Source organism: Rhyacophila brunnea, unplaced genomic scaffold (assembly GCF_057557595.1).
Source record: "Rhyacophila brunnea isolate RB1 unplaced genomic scaffold, BYU_Rbru_1.0 scaffold_2, whole genome shotgun sequence".
NCBI classification, from domain to species: domain Eukaryota; kingdom Metazoa; phylum Arthropoda; class Insecta; order Trichoptera; family Rhyacophilidae; genus Rhyacophila; species Rhyacophila brunnea.
The window spans coordinates 20,711,922-20,729,709 of record NW_028232859.1 but is presented as its reverse complement, the minus strand read 5'-3'; the positions used below and the strand labels follow the sequence as shown (position 1 = coordinate 20,729,709).

The following is a 17,788-nucleotide window of genomic DNA, read 5'->3' as shown; positions in this document are numbered from 1 at the left end:
ATTCGTATGTACGCGAAAATCCGCATTTGTAAATAAATAAAAAAAAAATATACAGAAGATTGAAATTGGTTGAATAAAAATATCTACACATTAAATAAGGTGTGTGCATTAGTTTTTTATAATTGTTTTCATTTGGTTTTGTATTTTGTCATACTAAAATGTAAGATTTCCAAATGTCGTAAATCTTTGACACCACGCAGTAACATACAAAATTTAATGAAATTTTCGAAAAATATTTTTTTTATTATTTTTCCTACATTCACAAGGCATTTTGACACCAAGAAAAAATAAAAATTTTCAAAAAAAAAAAATCATGCAGTAAAGGGTTAACTCCTTCTAATTTATCAGAGCACGTCAATATATTTTCATTCTCAAATATATTTACCAGCCATCTTCGCAAATTTGGCTATTAAGTAAGTATTGTAGAATATTATACAAAATTATTTGCACCGCGGCACACCTAGAATCGTTTCACGGCACACCAGTGTGCCGCGGCACACCGGTTGCGGAGCACTGCTGTAGTTAACTGGATATCCATTGTGTAACAGTGTAACAACACAGTAGGTATCTACCATCGGACCACATCGTTCGTATAAGGAAAAATATTTGTTTATCTAAATGGAGTGCCCACCTTATTCCAAGATTTCCTTGGATAAGCATGCTTTTTTCTGCATTTTATTATTCTGTTCAAAGAATTTCATTACAGTTTAGTCCTCCCCTAAGTGGCCCCTTAGTGCCAATGCATTGTATTTAATACGAAATTTAATGATGGAAATATATTATCTATGAAATAACCGGATGTTTTTAACATGTTTTTTGTTGTATAATAAATAATGAAAAAATAATAATATAAGAGGTGACTTCCGTTTGAGTCAGAGTCGGAGGAATTCTGAGAATCTCCGAATTATTTTGCAGTTCTTTTTATCACTGATTGCGGTTTTCATTTATTATTCTACGTGGGCTTACTGTGGTCACCATCGTATTCTTTCGCCTCGTTTCTCTCATTTATTTACGAGAGAATATGTGAAAATCTGAATGTTACAACATTAACTTATTTAGTCCTTTAGTTCAGCTCGATTTCAGCATTTACTTGCAAGTATATCATATATATATTTTTTAAACTGAACACATTGGTATTAACTATGTATTAAGAAATTATTTATATGTCATTTTCATGATATATCTTGGTAACACGTTTTATTTGAAATTCTATATGAAAGGGATATTATATCGACATTAGTTTTATTTTGACATTGATTCTGTACTGAAATAATATTGTATTGTGGTCACCCTTTTTAATCATATCTATGATATAGCAATACATAAAATTAAAAGGCTTGTCATGTAAATTAGACGAATTATAGAGTTCGTGGTGTGTGAATTGTCTTTTAATTATTTGCAGATAAAGTCAGAAAATAATTAATCTCTTTGACACTAAAGTTATCATGTCATGCAATTTTGTTTTTAATCCAATATTTAAATCATGGGTTCTCCAATCTCAGTCTTCTTAAATTACTCCCTCGTCATTTTTTTTAAATCCAAAAATACAAGTGGCGAAGGTTCCATACTAAGCGATTATTTAAAGCCTACCTTCTAAGAAAACTATATCTTCAAAAACGATACATCAGTGAAACGGCAAATAATTTTCAATTATAGGCGCGACGAAATTGTGGACTCGCTGACATTCGGAGAGAGAAGGTCGAGCTGGGAACACGTCAATTTGTTTCGTGATGGCGACGGGGGTAATAATTCTTAAATCGTGTAATGATGACTAAAAACGTTACCCATTTACTTTAAAAAGAAAACATGTCATTGAATATATTATTATTGTTACTAATAGAACAAATAGTGCCCACCACCACCCGTCATATATGCACGGCCGCTTTCTATGACGCTTTAAACGTGTCTGAAAGAAGTGATTTTAAGTGCTCATTCCGTCCCGAGACTGATGCTGCAACCATGCACCGTAGTGCTTAAAGAAGAAAGTTAAGAAAAAAAATGTTTGTTTTTTGGACTGGCTCTGCTGTCCGCTGACGTTAAGCGCTTTGTGTACCCGCATACTGAGTGTCACGAATTGAAATGGATGAGTCTACAGAAGAGTCGGGACTATCCCGCTCCCCATACGACGCTGCAAATTTCTCAAATGCCGCAAAGTTGGCCTCGGTTGCTACCAGATCTCCATGACCAATTGGTTGGATTTATATGACAAATTATATTTCGTTTGGCATGCGTCATTTGCATCCACGACCCGCAATCCGCGCATCGCCTAGCCACGATCTTTTTAGACCGTGCCTCAACTGAGCTATAGCCTTAATTTTAATTTAAATACACAAATAAAATGTGGAATATATTGAGAGTCATCTATGGTCAGAATTTGAATTTAGAATGCAGACTGTTTAAATTAGTCAAGTTTAGAATCAAACAAAAAATTACAAGCGAGTAGCGACATCTGTTTTTTTTTCTTTGAATGAATGATTCTTAACGTGATAATCCAAAATTGATATCTATACTTATGATGACTCATCTCTTCGGGCAAGTCTACAAATTTTGTCTGGTTTGGTAAGCGCCTTAGAGACCGCTTACTACTCTTTATGCAAATTTTATTGTCTATGCCTGCTGCTTTAAGAAAATAATAAATAAATAAGATGATTTAAAAAAAAATGTCCATTGAGTTCAATCAGATATAATTATTAATTGTTTTTAAAAATAAAAAATAACTGTATCTCATGATTATTATTTAGATTAGTTCAGTCATAGACAAATATAATTTATATCATTTTCATTCAGTCAGATTGTCATTCCAAACATGGTGGTAAAGTTTTATTTTGTAAGACAAAATTCAGTGATTTATTGTGTTCGGAATGTGGATAGATTATCTTATTTTGTACCCTAAGTCATTCGTCAGTGCTTTAAATATATAATTATTTGTAAAAATGTCTAGTTTTCCGATTGAACAAATACAATATAACAACGGGATTTTTCGAAGATAATATATTGAGAGCGTACGTTGCGTGTATGAATGTTTAGGGAAATCCATAATTTTAAGATTTAAACTCATCGTTCAGTTTTATATCGTTAGTGAGGTATTGAAATTTCATCGATTTAGTGTGTCGTTGTCATTAATGTGTACCTATTCATCAGTAGTAATATCGGATTATCTTCTTATTGCCGGTAAGTACCTATAGCTGACAAGTATATTTTTTTCTCTCATATCTCCACAGCCTACCTCTTTCCAAAAGTCACCCTTCGCCACTGGAAAATACTTAACCATCTTTGGGTGACTCATTTTTATAATATAATATAAAACAAGAAACTTGAATTTTTCAGGATAACAAACCTGAGAATGAATGCCCAGTGTGTCCAGGAGACGTCAGCACCAGCGGAGGTTCTTTCAAGGTGTCGGGTGCTGCCGTCTGCCCCCTCGCTCCCTCGCATTCAAAAGACACACCTCGGAAGGAGAAACATCTTTGCTGGACTAAAGACCATTGCCAAAAAGGTAAACATGAGCTTATTTTCATTTGTTTGATCGCAAGTAATATTATATGTTTTTATCAGTCAAAATGGGGATTCAATCCATTGATAAAGGCCTTAACATTGAGGACAGCAAAGATGTGCAGATGTCCAGAGGAAAGCTGGAGAGCTGTAGTCCTTTCAAAGAAGAATGCATCTGTTTTAAGAGTAACATTTCAATGAACAGTAGGTATTTATTATAGTTGGCTCAGTCAATATGTGTCAAAAATGAGGATTACCTAGAAAGAGTTTCACGGGAGTTTTTATGCTGTTTTCGAATTTTTATTTTGCCACCTCAATTCACTTCTACTGTTGTTGGCTAAAAAGTTGGAAAATAAATACTTTTAAGGGGGATCATATATGTCAACAGAGAACCTAGTGGAAAAATACGAAGCTTGCAATTTGAGAACTTTTTTTTATAATTTACAATTTCAACTGTAAATAAATATGTATCTGAAAACATTAAAAAGATTAAACCAATGTACCATGTAACCCTATGTAACTTATGTACCAAATATGTGACAAATTCACATTTTTTTTACAATTTTAAGTTTATCTTTGACTTGTTTATAATACAATCTTCTTCTTTTGGTGCTGTCTTCTATCGAAAACCAATTTGCGATATATCTACCTGTTCTGGGCCAGTCATATCAAATCACTAACGGCTTGAAACATTAATTATATGTATGGAAGTTGCATATACAATATAATCTGCGTCTGCTTCCCTCAACTTTTCTCTGCATCGTGAGGTAAAATAAATCATACTTCTCATTGCGCAAAATATAGCCGAAGAATTTGTGTGTTATAGTAGCTATACTTTCTCTTGACTTATTCCGTAGATCAGTATAAAGGGCTTTAGATTCCATAAAGATATTGTCTGTTGAATTAATGATTTTAATTTAGAATTTTATATTGCATTAATATAAATAACAGACAATTAAATTTATTTTGTTGTTATAAAGGTGTTTTAAAAATCTCTATGTCTTATTAAATATATGTGATATTTAACATAATTTAAAAAAATCTATCATGTTAGCAAGTATAAGGGAGATGTAAAATAATATTAATTTCATCTTAAAATGCAATTCAATAATAATTGTCTTAGTTGTAACTTTAAAGGAAAACTAAAAAAAATCTCGTACATACTTGCACACATTAAATTCAATGTCAATGGAAAAAGAGAACCGTTTTTGATTGAATTCGGTAAGAATTGTCATTTTTCGTGATTGCTCTGGTATGGTATTTATAATAAGAATGTTTTTCATCAATGCTTCAATATAATATGCATTATAATAATCGGTATTGTCTGTGTTTCTCCAGTGTGCAAAGCGGATTGCAAAGGATCTGCATGCGCGGCTAACGGAGATTGCTGCGACCCGAGTTGTCTGTCGGGCTGCAGTGGGCCACTGCTGGACAAGTGCTCCGTCTGCCGTGATCTTTCCTTCGGCCACCTCGACAACCGCAAATGTATCAAGGAGTGCCCCCCGAACACTTTCAAGGTGACAGATGAGATGAGATTAGAGTTAGAGAGTATCTAATAGAATATGTGGTGTAAATTCAACTGACATTCTATGTAGTATTCACCTCTGTGTTCCCGATAACTATCATAAAACATGGTAACATTAGTTATTTGTTCTCCTGTGTTGAAGTTTATTGGTAATGCCACTTGAGAGGGTAATAACTGTGTTCAAATATATCGGATATTGATGTATTCCACTTGCGTAAGGTGAGTTTGGGTGGACATTGTTTTATAAATTCTCAAGAGGGTTCTACCTTGATTCGAAGCATACTTTCTTATACATTTTATTATTTGGAATGTATTTTTCTTATTATGCTATTTTGCATCACGTAAATGTTTTGGATTTAGTTTGTAATCTTCATGTAAATAAATTTTAATCTGAATTCAAAGCGATTCCAAGTAAAATTTATAATTTGTGTCTTTAGATCAGTGTTTTCCATTTGACCAGTACTATGCAGGCTGTCTTCAGAAATGTACATGATTAAGAAAATACCACGAATATAGGATGTATTGGTCCACACCTAAACACATAACAAAATTTGGAAAACACCACTTTAGACTCGTATGGATTTTTAATTGTTATAATTTTGTTTGTTCACTACCAGCATCAAGAATGGCGATGTATAACGGAATCGGAATGTCGCAATATTTCCAAACCGAGAGAGTTACGGAATCAAGAGAACATTTTGAAAAAACCTTATAAACCCATCAATGGAGTGTGCATGCTGGATTGCCCGCCCAACTATTCAGAGGTATTTGCAACATGGTTCTCTCATTTTTAATTTTTAATATCAAATCATTTGAATTAAAGTTACAATTTCTATATGATGTCACATGATTTAGGATATTTTTGACCCTCCTCCCAATATTCATTAACACGTTGATCGCCATGGGGGTCACCGGTGACCGGCAAAGAAGACCTACCTTAGAGTTGTTCTACAGCGCCGGCGGGCACGCGCGCAGTGAATTTTTCGATACGTGGTGACCGGCATGGCCCTTCTGTATATTACTGCCACTTGGCCTGAAAATATGTCTTCCCAGTCACAAAATATAGGCTCACTAATGTAAAAAATGTACATAATGAAAAAAAAAGTTAAGGTAAATGTGTTTTTATTGATATAAAAATAAAAATTATATAGATTATAAAAATGTAAGATGTAAATAATAAAAAAATAGAATTATAAAAATGATTAGGTATAATGTATGTATACGTATATTTCCAGTTTATGTGTATCCAGGTATTATACTACCGAATTTGAAAACTTTTATTCCGTATTTGTGCCTTTTCTGTTTATTATACTATCTAAATATAATTCAACCTCGAAATGGCACCATGCTCTCGTCAACACATATGGACAGGTGACCGGCGAAATGGCCGGCCCGGCGCACTATAATAAATTAACTTGTTGGCGCCGCGACGGACACATGTGGCCGGCACATCATAAAAACCAATATTTACGCAAAAAAATCATCAAAATGAATAAAAAAACATTATATTCTTTCATAACCTATCAAATAATACCTTAGAAACAAATAATCATTTTTTAACTATTTTATGTAAAACTAGTTGGCGATCAATGTGTTAACGAAAGAATATTGAAAATTGTCGATTTCAGTGGTAGGGGTTTTATTTTCTCACGGAATATTTTAATATCAGAATAAAACCAGTAATATAATTTTGTTTTTGAGATGTCACATAGTTATTCTACAAATCTCTCTGTCAAAAATTATTACATTATATCAGATCCCTTCCCATTTGGGTGGACAAATCATATATGGATGACCCTTTATTTGGAACATTTAACTGATAGCTTTTGATAAGTTTTGTACAATAATATCATCGGTTTTAGAATTAAACTTTTTCTTGTATAATTTTCCAGTATGTAAAGAAGGAAATGGCATATTGTGTGAAGTGTAATGGTACCTGCAAGAGAGAGTGTCTCGGAACCAACGTGGACAGCATTCAAGCCGCCGAACAGCTCCGAGGATGCACCTACATCAAAGGTTCCTTGGAAATCAGTGTTCGTGGTGGAGGTGAGTTCATCTATCGCATACTTAAATCATTGAGATCTAAATGTAGTGATTAAATGTTTACAATAAAAGGTCATAAACGAGGCAAGTTGTCAGTGTCGAGGAGTTAAAGGCGCCACAAAATTAAAAATTTGAGCATTAAAAAAAATAACAAAAGGGAGACAATTAGCATCAATTTTCGCTGTTACTACTGGATGCAGGACGTGGTTAAAATCAATTATTTTGAATAATATTTTGATTTTTTTAAAAGATAAATTACTTAATAATAAATTTAGCTTTCATTATATATTTTTTAAGAATTATTTGATTTTGTCAAAATAATGATCAGTTTGGTAGTAATACCTTTAGGAGACTGACGTGTGAAGATTCTGTTCAGGTCTTGGTATTCTAGGTGTGTTAACAAGACATCACAAGGGTTTTGAGTTACTTATTATAACAGGCATATATCTATTAATGACATAGAACTTCGTTCGGTTATCTCCGCGCGGAGTTAATTTATTGTAGTTTATACAGACATTGGTTTTTTATTATATTCATTCAAGGGGGAGTTTGAGATTTCACTCAGCACTTGATATAAAGGGTTGATCGACTTTAGTTAGGTTACACTGTATCACTCTTTCGTTATGTTCTTGTTTCGGTAGATTTATTTAATGATCACGCCACTCCCCGCAAGGTGACGCGTGAATCAGAAACGAATTCTGTCCGTCTTTCCGCTTTGGGGATGATTTGCTAACTAATTTAAAGATATCTCTGTTTCCTAAGGGGTACTTTTATGCTCGGACGGCGCGGGGGAGAGACTTTTAAACCTAACGGTAAATTCGCCTGGTACTAGATTTGGGGTCGGCCGCAGCCAGGTACTCGTGTCTCCGCCGAAGCTTGCTTTGCGTAGATATTTTCGTAATATGATTTGTAAGGCAGGGTTTGTCAACTTTGCAGAGTTGCTTGTTGTTATTTTAGGTTAGATTTTTGATCTGGAATTTGAGACATACTCGTACTAAGGGCTTCGTTTGGTAATAGTAGGTATAAAGTGTTTGAGTGAGTTAAAAACACATAATGACCCTACGTCTTCTAAATGTCTTGAAGAGTATATAGTTGGATCCAGTTTTAGTATATCTTTATTTTATCATTTACTTCTATCATAGACTTTTTACCTTTGTCATCATTTTGTATAAAAAAGGCTAAAAAAAACACAAAAATCTATATTTGACATGTTTTTTTGATTCCACTGATACACAAATTAACTTAAAATATAAATAAGAATTCAATACCTGTAAATATTTAAAGGATTTATTTGAATTAAATGAATGATAAATGAGTTATATCGATTTTAATAATCGGTGTTTTAAGTGATCTTCAAAAATTCACCCTGTATCTAATGGGTTAAGATATTTAATGTCATTGCGATTGACGTGCTGTTTTCGCACCTTTCGTAGAGTTGATTTTTTTTTTGAATTATCGGTTTCAGCATTATATCACAAGAGATTGCCGCTCCCCCTCACCCTGTGCAGTGAACCCACAGGAGACTGACTACACTCTTATAACCCGAGGGTGCATATTAATATTTGCACTAGGGCGCTCAAGCTCATTGAGTTTGGTGCGACTCCGGCCATTATGCTGTCGCTTTTATGTTACTACTGCAATATTACTTGACTTTAGTGCAGAATATCATTATTATGTCAAGCCAGTTGTATTGTATTTATTTAATTTAGACGGATAATAAATTAAACAAATGAAAAACAATCATCTTCAGAAAATCATCAATTTTATTAAGTGTATGTATATTTTTCTATATTCCAGGTAGCATAGTCAAAGAGCTCGAAGACGGCTTGGGACTGATCACTGACATCCACGGATCTCTTAAAGTAGCCCGATCCTACCCGTTGGTTTCTCTGAACTTCCTTAAGAGCTTACGCACAATACACGGTTTCGACAGCACCAGTGACAGACCCGTGGAGTGAGTAGAATAAAGCAATTCTATCGATGAACACATATTTTGTTATTACTTATAGTTTTTCTGTGAATTTGGGGCATTTCAGGAGTTATAGGACGTAATTATAGTTAGGTTTTGACCATATGTGGACTTACCAGTTTTTCTTATTAGACACCAATAAAATTGTATTACATTGAAAAAGTCTTGAGATATTATGCCGTCATCTCAATTTAATCTAGTAAATCTTTGGTATATGGTGTGCATATTACTGAATCGTTATATTGGAAAATACCTGTTTAGTATGTTGTGTGTGGTTGTAGCAGGTGGTGAAGGTACATGATCTAGCAGCGTATCTATCTACATTTAATCCTGCAGTCCATGATTTTTTGTCAATAGGCGATGTTTGGACATATTTCACTTCAGTGAAACACCAAAGCGTGAAAAAATGATTTCAAGCACTACAAATGTATGCCTATTAACACTATATCTACCGCTACCGCACAATGTGGCGTGCTAAGCGATACAAACTGCACACACCTGTTTTCGCATATTTGTCACAGATGCAGTCATTTTAGAAATTCATTTTATTTATATCCATACATATTTTTTTATACATATATTTTATACATTTTTAGTATATACATACATACCTTTATACCGGGAATTGATAGATACATTGATTGTGTTTCATAAATGACAGTCAGTCGTAGCAGATTTTGAAAGAGGCGATAAAGTTTTCATGTAGAGATTTTCATTACGAATCTATTGATATATATATTTAGTTTATTATATATAGATATAATTATTTCAGAAAGGTGTTATAGCGGGTTTTGAAATTTAGCGACACCAATCTAAATCGAAAATTTTAAAATAAAATTTTTAATATGTGTCATATTACCAACATGTATTAGCCATGTGTCCGCGAATGTGTTAAATTAGATTGAAATATATCGCTAGGTTCAAAAGTTGTAAGTACTTATAATTTTTAAATTGACTATCGATTTTTTTACGTTAGGTAAAGTGGTGTTGGTAATGTTTCCGATGAAATCAACCGTAGGTGGCAACTAATTGTATGAGGTCTATCATTTATTTTAATCGTTGGGTCTTACTAATGTTTTTTTTCTGTTCATTCAGAAATGCACTATCCGTGACAGACAACCAGAATCTGCAAGACCTTTGGGACTGGGAACAGCACGGGCCGATAAACATCCCCCGCGGGAAACTTTTCTTTCACTTCAATCCCAAGCTCTGCCTCGAAAAGATTGAACCGCTCAGGTCCATGGCCAAGGAGACGAATTTCACCGATCTGGAAGTCGCCAAGAATTCTAACGGTGACAAAGTGGCTTGTGAGTAACTAATTAAATATTTTATATATATATATAATATTATTATCTACTCAACACTGAGGAGCAGTGTATGACACAGAGACATTGAAGAAAACCTTGTCTACTAAACAGAGCTGTAATACAGTAAAACCTCGTTAGTAAGAACACTGATAATATGAAATTCGTCGTAATTCAAAATTTTCCCGAAAAAAAGTCCCTTGAACATTATTTTCATATAAAACCATGCCTTTAATTCGAATTTCGTAATTCGAAATGATTTTAGAGTCCCTGGCATATAAAAATATTCAATAAATCGTAATAAAGTACACTATTTCATGAGCCAGTCATTGAAAATTGTGACAGACTTTTCTTAAAACATCAAATATTACTTATTTTATGATGGTAATAAAAATAATCCTGACATTCTATGACCCGATTCGGTAGGCACATCTATGATCAGAAACAAAATTAATGAAAATCAAAAAAAAAAACAATTTTTAATTTTAATATTTTTCCCCCATACATTTCGTAATTCGTAATTCGATTTTTTTTTCGATTTTCGGTCCCATGGAATTCGTATTAACGAGGTTTTACTGTATATGAAAGTGATGCTGAAAAAAACCACTCGGTCTAATGTTTAAATTAGCTGCAATTCATTTTGCATTGCGCATTTATACTGCGAGCATTTCAACCAACCTTCAACCATTGATATACTACTGGATGAATCATATGCTTCTTAAAATGACGCCCGATTTTCAGTGACTCGGCCAATGTTAAAACTTACTGTTTATTATGAGTAAGCCCGATCTAGCTTGCATCTTACTCTAACTAATAGTCAGCGCATGACGACTTGCTCTGTCTGCTTTCGGTTGCAGCCACCCTTAGGTTCACTATTCCAAGAACGCAAATTTAGTTTTACAGCCAGGGTAATACGGGTGAAATTCGGGAATCCATGTCAATGGTCTTAACGCATTATACCTACAAGGAAATATTATAAGACGATATTCGTAATATCTTTTGTGGTACATTTTTAAAATGACACTTGTATGGGAACTCCTCATCTAGTAGTATATCAATGCCTTCAACACACTTTTAGATTCACTGTAGCGTAGCAGTCAGTTTCATAATTTGTTATTATTGTTATGCCCATTCATGAATAATTAAAAATTAATGCTGTTCGATATGTTATTGAATCCCAATTAGGAATCACAATGGATTCAGTCACAAATTTACCATACCGAAAATACTATCTAGTGTTTTAATACTAGAATTTCATTAGGGTCACTTTTGTTACAGTCTAAATCCTTTTGTATAACAATCAATATTCAGTCTATTGGATGGCTATAAATGGACCAAAACAATTCCTAATGTATGGTCATTCTTTTTCAGGCAACGTGACTCTGTTGAACGTGACAGTGGTGAACAGGATCCAGACGAGTGTTCTCATAACCTGGATGGGCTTCATTCATGATGACTCACGATCGCTACTCGGCTACGTGGTGTACTTCATCGAGGCACCTTTCAAGAATGTCACGCTCTATGAAGGCCGAGACGCTTGTGGTGGCGACGGGTATGTCCCCACCCCGTATTCTATTATATCAATCGTGCAGGCTTATTTTAGCTTAAAAAAATTATTTAAGTGTTTCGATTCAGTTCTTTAAAAAACATCTAATACCTCTCCACCAAATTTATTTTGCTAACACTTTTTCAAATGGCTACTTGTTTGACTATATCTACTCAATATAAAATTTGTTAATGATAATCATTAAAATGTTCAGAAAATCAAATATTTAAGAATAATGCGAAATCCTTGGACCCCTGATACATTTTCGGGATTCCAATACTATGTACTACTGCTTCACCCTGTCACGCCCCAGCATTGGGGTATAGGGCAAGCACAAGTTCGCGCCACTTCCCTCAGTCTATCGGCCAACTTTCGCGCTTCCCACCATGTTTGACCTGCAGCGCGCAGGATTCGAATACCTACTCCAAAATAATTATGCGGTTTTCATGGTTCCAGGGTTCATTTCCGGTTCCGTTGACAGCTATGGTTTGAACACACTCCCATCATCTTGTTCTACTTCTGAGCAATGCTGTCTTTAGCAGTACATATTCTATTGCAAGATTTTAAATATTTTTAGTTTGCTAATTATTGTTTCGAGACCAACATTTTGAACTGCGTGGTTAATAATATGTAATAACAGTTCAAATATTGTCCATTATTGGATTTCCGTTTTCATGGAATGTATATTGATCAACGAACTTTCTTTTGTTAGGTGGCATGTGGATGATGTCCAACCATCTCCCAAGGATGCGGACGTTTATCACATCCTCACTCATCTGAAGCCGTACACGCAATATGCAGTCTACGTAAAGACATACACCATTGCCACAGAACGGCAGGGCGCCCAGAGCCCCATCATGTATGTGCAGACTTTGCCCGGACGTAAGTAACATTTTTTCTTATTCAATACAAGAAAAATCATTATCTTACCTATGTATGTCTATGTATGAGTCTTATTTTCTTGTCTTGATATGGTAAAGATCTAAGCCTGGATAATTGGTAAAGTTTTGCAGGAACAGTATTTGTGTCATTATGATGCCCATCTTTTCTCACATTTAAAATGTTAATCGAACGTAGAAAATATTTTTGTTCCATAAAATATTATTGGTTTAACCATACTCCTTCTAAAATTGAGATATATAAATATAATATTATCGCCAAGTTCATTCTTTCCTGTAAAGTGATAACAGACATTAGAGTTAATATAAAGAAACTTATTATACGCTTTGTGAGCTTAAGTGAAAATTTGAACATTTTGCATCTTTGTCCTGTCATTAATATATAATTTAATTTAATTATGTAGGTATGTATATTGTATGCTTACAAAAAGATTTCCATTGACACATTTAAGAACCATCGGCACCGAAGATCAAAGAAGTGATATCGCGAACACCAACTTCTTTAGAATTGCATTGGGATCCTCCGGACCAACCGCACGGAAACATCACACAGTACCGAATTGCCGTCAAGTGGGAGAAAGACAAAGAAGATTTCCTTATGCAGAGAAACTACTGTAATGAACGTAAGTAAACTCACTTTTATCATTCACATTATGACTGTTTATATTAATTGACAAGTTGTCTGAAATCATGGCTCTTAATTTATGTATAATTTTTTCTATACCAACATTTCATTCTGTCTGTTCCAGCTTTGGTTTCCGAATCGAATCTGGATAAGAAACCGCTGGTTGAGGTAGAAGAAGGTCCCAAAGAGAAAGAAATCAAAGACAACGGAAAATGTCAATGTGATTCAAATGGCTTCCGGAATGATGATGAAGTGTTGGGACAAATTACTTTTGAAGATAATCTACAGAATCAGGTTTAAAATATATTATCTTTATCTAGTTTAAGATTTATGCTATAATTTTATTACTGAATGAATTTTTTTCTCCTATGTCGATGGACCTTTTATATAGTACAGGAAAGTAAAGTTGACAAACACTAAAGAAATTAAATCAGCTGCAAGTGACTGCATTGCAGATTCGTTTGTAGCAATCGTCACATTTTAGTGCTGAACATAGATTAAAAAAACAAGAAGTTATTCAAATTCATCAGTGAATTGTTGTCAATTGATTCTTAGTACATAATATGTATATATTATGTATTATTAACCCCCATTGATACATTTTGGATACGGTAGTGATAGGTGAAATTTCACAATAAATGGAGGATTTAAAAAGTATATGAAAACAATTCATCAATCAACTGGAAAACAAAATACCGTTCATTTTGTTCCAACTTGCAAAAAAGAATCCAGTTTGCCCTGCCTTGAGTGAGCAAGAATGATCATACACGCAGGATTCCTGACACGTGGCACCTGTCACAAGTGCAGGATAAATATAGGATATTAAGAATCAATCGCAATATAATGAATTTGTACTTGCCATAGTCGCAATGAATGAGGGTTAGCTGTATTGACCTTATTATTTTTTTCTGCAGGTCTATTTGAAGCGGGTTGAAGAAGAAGAAACTCGCCGTCGTCGTGATACAGATGACCGTAAGGTCTTTCCACCAGACAGTGGACAGAATGAGCCAACCTCTCAACAAGAATTTGAAACCGTCAAAGAAGATGGTATGTTTGAAGATCAATGTAAAATTATCTTTAAGCTGATCTGTGCTGAGAGGTTTTGTATGGTGGCAAGTGAGAGACCGCGAGAAGCGCTTTAGAAGCGATTTAGAAGCAAAAATAAACCTTATAATTTTTTTTTTTTTTTTTTTAAATATCGTCACCGTTTTAGCAAATCCATCTATGTGCACTTTCTCAAATTGTGCAGGAGAAGGATAAAACTGAATAAAAAAATAATGTTACATTTAAACATTAAAATTATGAAGAATGCTTTATTATAATCAGAAAATGGTCTAAGATTATTATTTTGTTTACAAAAATCTTTTATTTTTAATACAAAAATAATAAAAATACAGTTTGTGATGTCACATAAGTTGTTTTGACCGTTTTGTAAATACACATAGTTTAATTTATTCATCAAAATGTGAATAATAATAAATTCATGAAAAACTGTTACATAAATAATAGTTGAAATATACATAGTGCGTTAGTGATAAATTGCAATATCATTTTATTAATTATTAATGCAATACTGAGATGATATTATATTTATAAGTTCGTTTACTTTCTATTAGCAGGTTTAAATGTTAGGTTATCGTAGAAATAGTGGTGATCTTTCTCTATTACACTTTTTAATTCCTGAAGATGTATGTATTTCGACTGCGATATTGGCAATGATTCATTATATATATTACAAAGGCAGTCAAACGGTTGCACTGATAAAGTTGAGTTTGTAAAAGATTGTTCCATCTGGTAGATACTGTAACATTTTAAAATCATATACAACAGGATCTCCGGTTCGTTTTCCTGGTCTGATTGAACTTAATCCAGATTTAATCTTATCCATAATTCTTAAAAATTAAAAATCAATGACATTAATTTTATAAGGTTGTGTTGGTCTTGCTAGCCGCATATGTGCTATATAATCAGATGGTGAATATATTGGAGGCTTAAAATACTTTTCTTAGGTGGCATGTGCACTATCGGCCTCTATCATGGTGTAGCCTTTTTCCAGAAAAAGCTGTTGAATCTCGATGTTTTTTCTCTCTAAAGATATAACTTAGAGCAGTAGCGAATAATTTATTTCGGTTTTGATATCCACACCCATCCGATATTAGAATTATTTCATTGTATTGTCCTGCTTTCGATGAGATGAGACAAATTCATTAGAAGATACATTATGAAGAATGTATATGGTGAAATTGTGTAGTTGCAGCTTTTGTTTATAATAAATTTGTGCCTGTGTTTTGGACATAGCAGCACACTTTGGAGATCCATTGTGATTACTAACCGTCCACGTTCTGGTACTCTCCTTCATTTCATTTTTGGTCTTCTAGCATCTTTTTTTTATAATAATGTGGCTATTGTATTCCATTTCTGAAACATTCTTCATTTTATAACTACAGCAGATGGCAGTGATGGCACATTGATCTTTACGTGGTTGGTGGATACTGATTTTTTGGTGGTAAATATACTGGAGTATATTCTGCTGCTTTATGACCATTTTCCAGAGACCATTTTTTATATTCATCATGCTTTTGTATTTTGGATCGGAAACACGATTCCACATATACCCTGGAGGTATTTTCTCTGCAATAATGGCTGGGAACTTTGGAATTAGATCCAACCATAATGTAACATTTTTCCACAAATCTCTCCGTTTTGATTTTTGGTTGCACTACCAATTATTTATCTTCAGTCAGATTCTTATTACCTGTCATTGTTGCTTTCAATTGGCCACTGTCATCGAGACGTTTGTAGTTGTTTATCCAACTTTTAAATTAATTCTCGCCTATACCCTATTGACCATGTAGGCATCTTCCAGAAATTATTGAATATTTCCTGTCTCTCTTTTTGAGAAAGCATCTTTTAAACCGTCGTGCAAGACCATAATGCATAGCATATAACATAGAAACAAACTATGTGTAGCCAAACTGTAAAAAAACATTACACTCTCGATATCAAAATACCATCTATAATTCTATATGTTACTATAATATACACATAGTTGTTTTTGTGAACCGTGGTTTTTGAACCTTACACATAGCTGTTTTCTATTTTTTGAAATAACTTCGGAGCGAGTTTACCCAACACATAGATCATTTTACTGGCCTATAGACAAAAAAATAAGGAATGACTTGGTATTTAAAAGTCATTTTTGATAAAAGTGACACATAGATGGTTTTGCTAAAACGGTGACGATATATTGAAAGTTTATCATAAACACTTACCAATCATTATGCTAAATGTCTCATTATTAGACCTGTATTCTTCTGAATTTTAAATTATTCGAAACATACGCCTGAGACTGGCATTTTGTCTTCAAAGACAGGCGAATAAGTTCGCGTTTTTTGTATGGCCAGCACTGTACGCCCGGCCATCAGAATGTTTGATGATTTTGCGTGGCACGCGAATGCTTTATTTTGAAGAGGAGAAGAAAATACATACAGTAATTTAAAAAATATTGGTTTTTACAAAAAAGTTTTACAAATTATTAAAAAATAATGACGACATAGCATTCGGTTTTTATTATTATTTTTACCAATTGATGTGCAAACGGAAACGACGAAATTTATGCGTAAATGACAGATCGCATGGTATAAAAAATAGCTGACAAATATTCTTCAAGAATAAGCATTGCGTTAAATGTAAATATTGCATATATCGGTCCTTAGGCTTTATGCGTCACGCATAATATTATCGTACTGGCCTCATCACGAACCTCTGACTTTGATCGATTTACAATGCTTGAGACCACTGTAGCGACAGAATGCCTCATCTGATCTCAGCAATGAGAAAGCAAGGAGAAATTTATTCAAAAATGAAAATGCATTCGACTAAAAATGCAGTGAAAGATAGAATCTCAAGAACTCAATCATAATTTTTTTTAAATATTAATATCATTCTTAAAAACTTTTTTCCCCTGAGAAAAACTGCTCGGCACGTCATATAGCCGAAAAATAATATTTGGGAAATTTTACCACGTGTACGTAAAAAGGTTCCCTACCCCTGCTCTACGACATTAATAATTTAATTACTTAATTAATTAGGTACATCCCACATAGTAAGGTCACTTTCCACTCTTCATCATCTACATATTTACAAGATGAGAATTTGTGTCAGCACTTGTTGCATCAATAGAGTTTTCGACCCTAATGCAGAGTTAGCGAAATGTTATCAATACCTAAATGTACTTTACTATATTATTCAAACTATTGAAACTGGTTTGGCATATTTTTTATACACATGCGTCAATGACATGTTGCAATATTTGCAATTCAAGCATTATAGTCTGTATGCCAAGTTACTTTGTATCTGCAGTGTATATTTTTATTAAATTAAGC

General features: G+C 33.7%; 1 protein-coding gene across 1 annotated transcript in view; it reads left to right on the top strand.

Annotated features, from left to right (window-relative positions):
- The window catches only part of LOC147072029 (insulin-like receptor), a 274,285-nt gene that overhangs the window by 239,767 nt on the left and 16,730 nt on the right, over window positions 1-17,788 (top strand). The window contains exons 5-15 of the mRNA XM_085946555.1: window positions 3,328-3,496; window positions 4,831-5,009; window positions 5,635-5,781; window positions 6,910-7,063; window positions 8,858-9,014; window positions 10,125-10,336; window positions 11,705-11,885; window positions 12,592-12,761; window positions 13,231-13,401; window positions 13,528-13,697; window positions 14,318-14,450. Coding sequence (XP_085802681.1) covers window positions 3,328-3,496; window positions 4,831-5,009; window positions 5,635-5,781; window positions 6,910-7,063; window positions 8,858-9,014; window positions 10,125-10,336; window positions 11,705-11,885; window positions 12,592-12,761; window positions 13,231-13,401; window positions 13,528-13,697; window positions 14,318-14,450 — 1,843 coding nt within the window. The remainder of the gene's footprint in view (window positions 1-3,327; window positions 3,497-4,830; window positions 5,010-5,634; window positions 5,782-6,909; window positions 7,064-8,857; window positions 9,015-10,124; window positions 10,337-11,704; window positions 11,886-12,591; window positions 12,762-13,230; window positions 13,402-13,527; window positions 13,698-14,317; window positions 14,451-17,788) is intronic.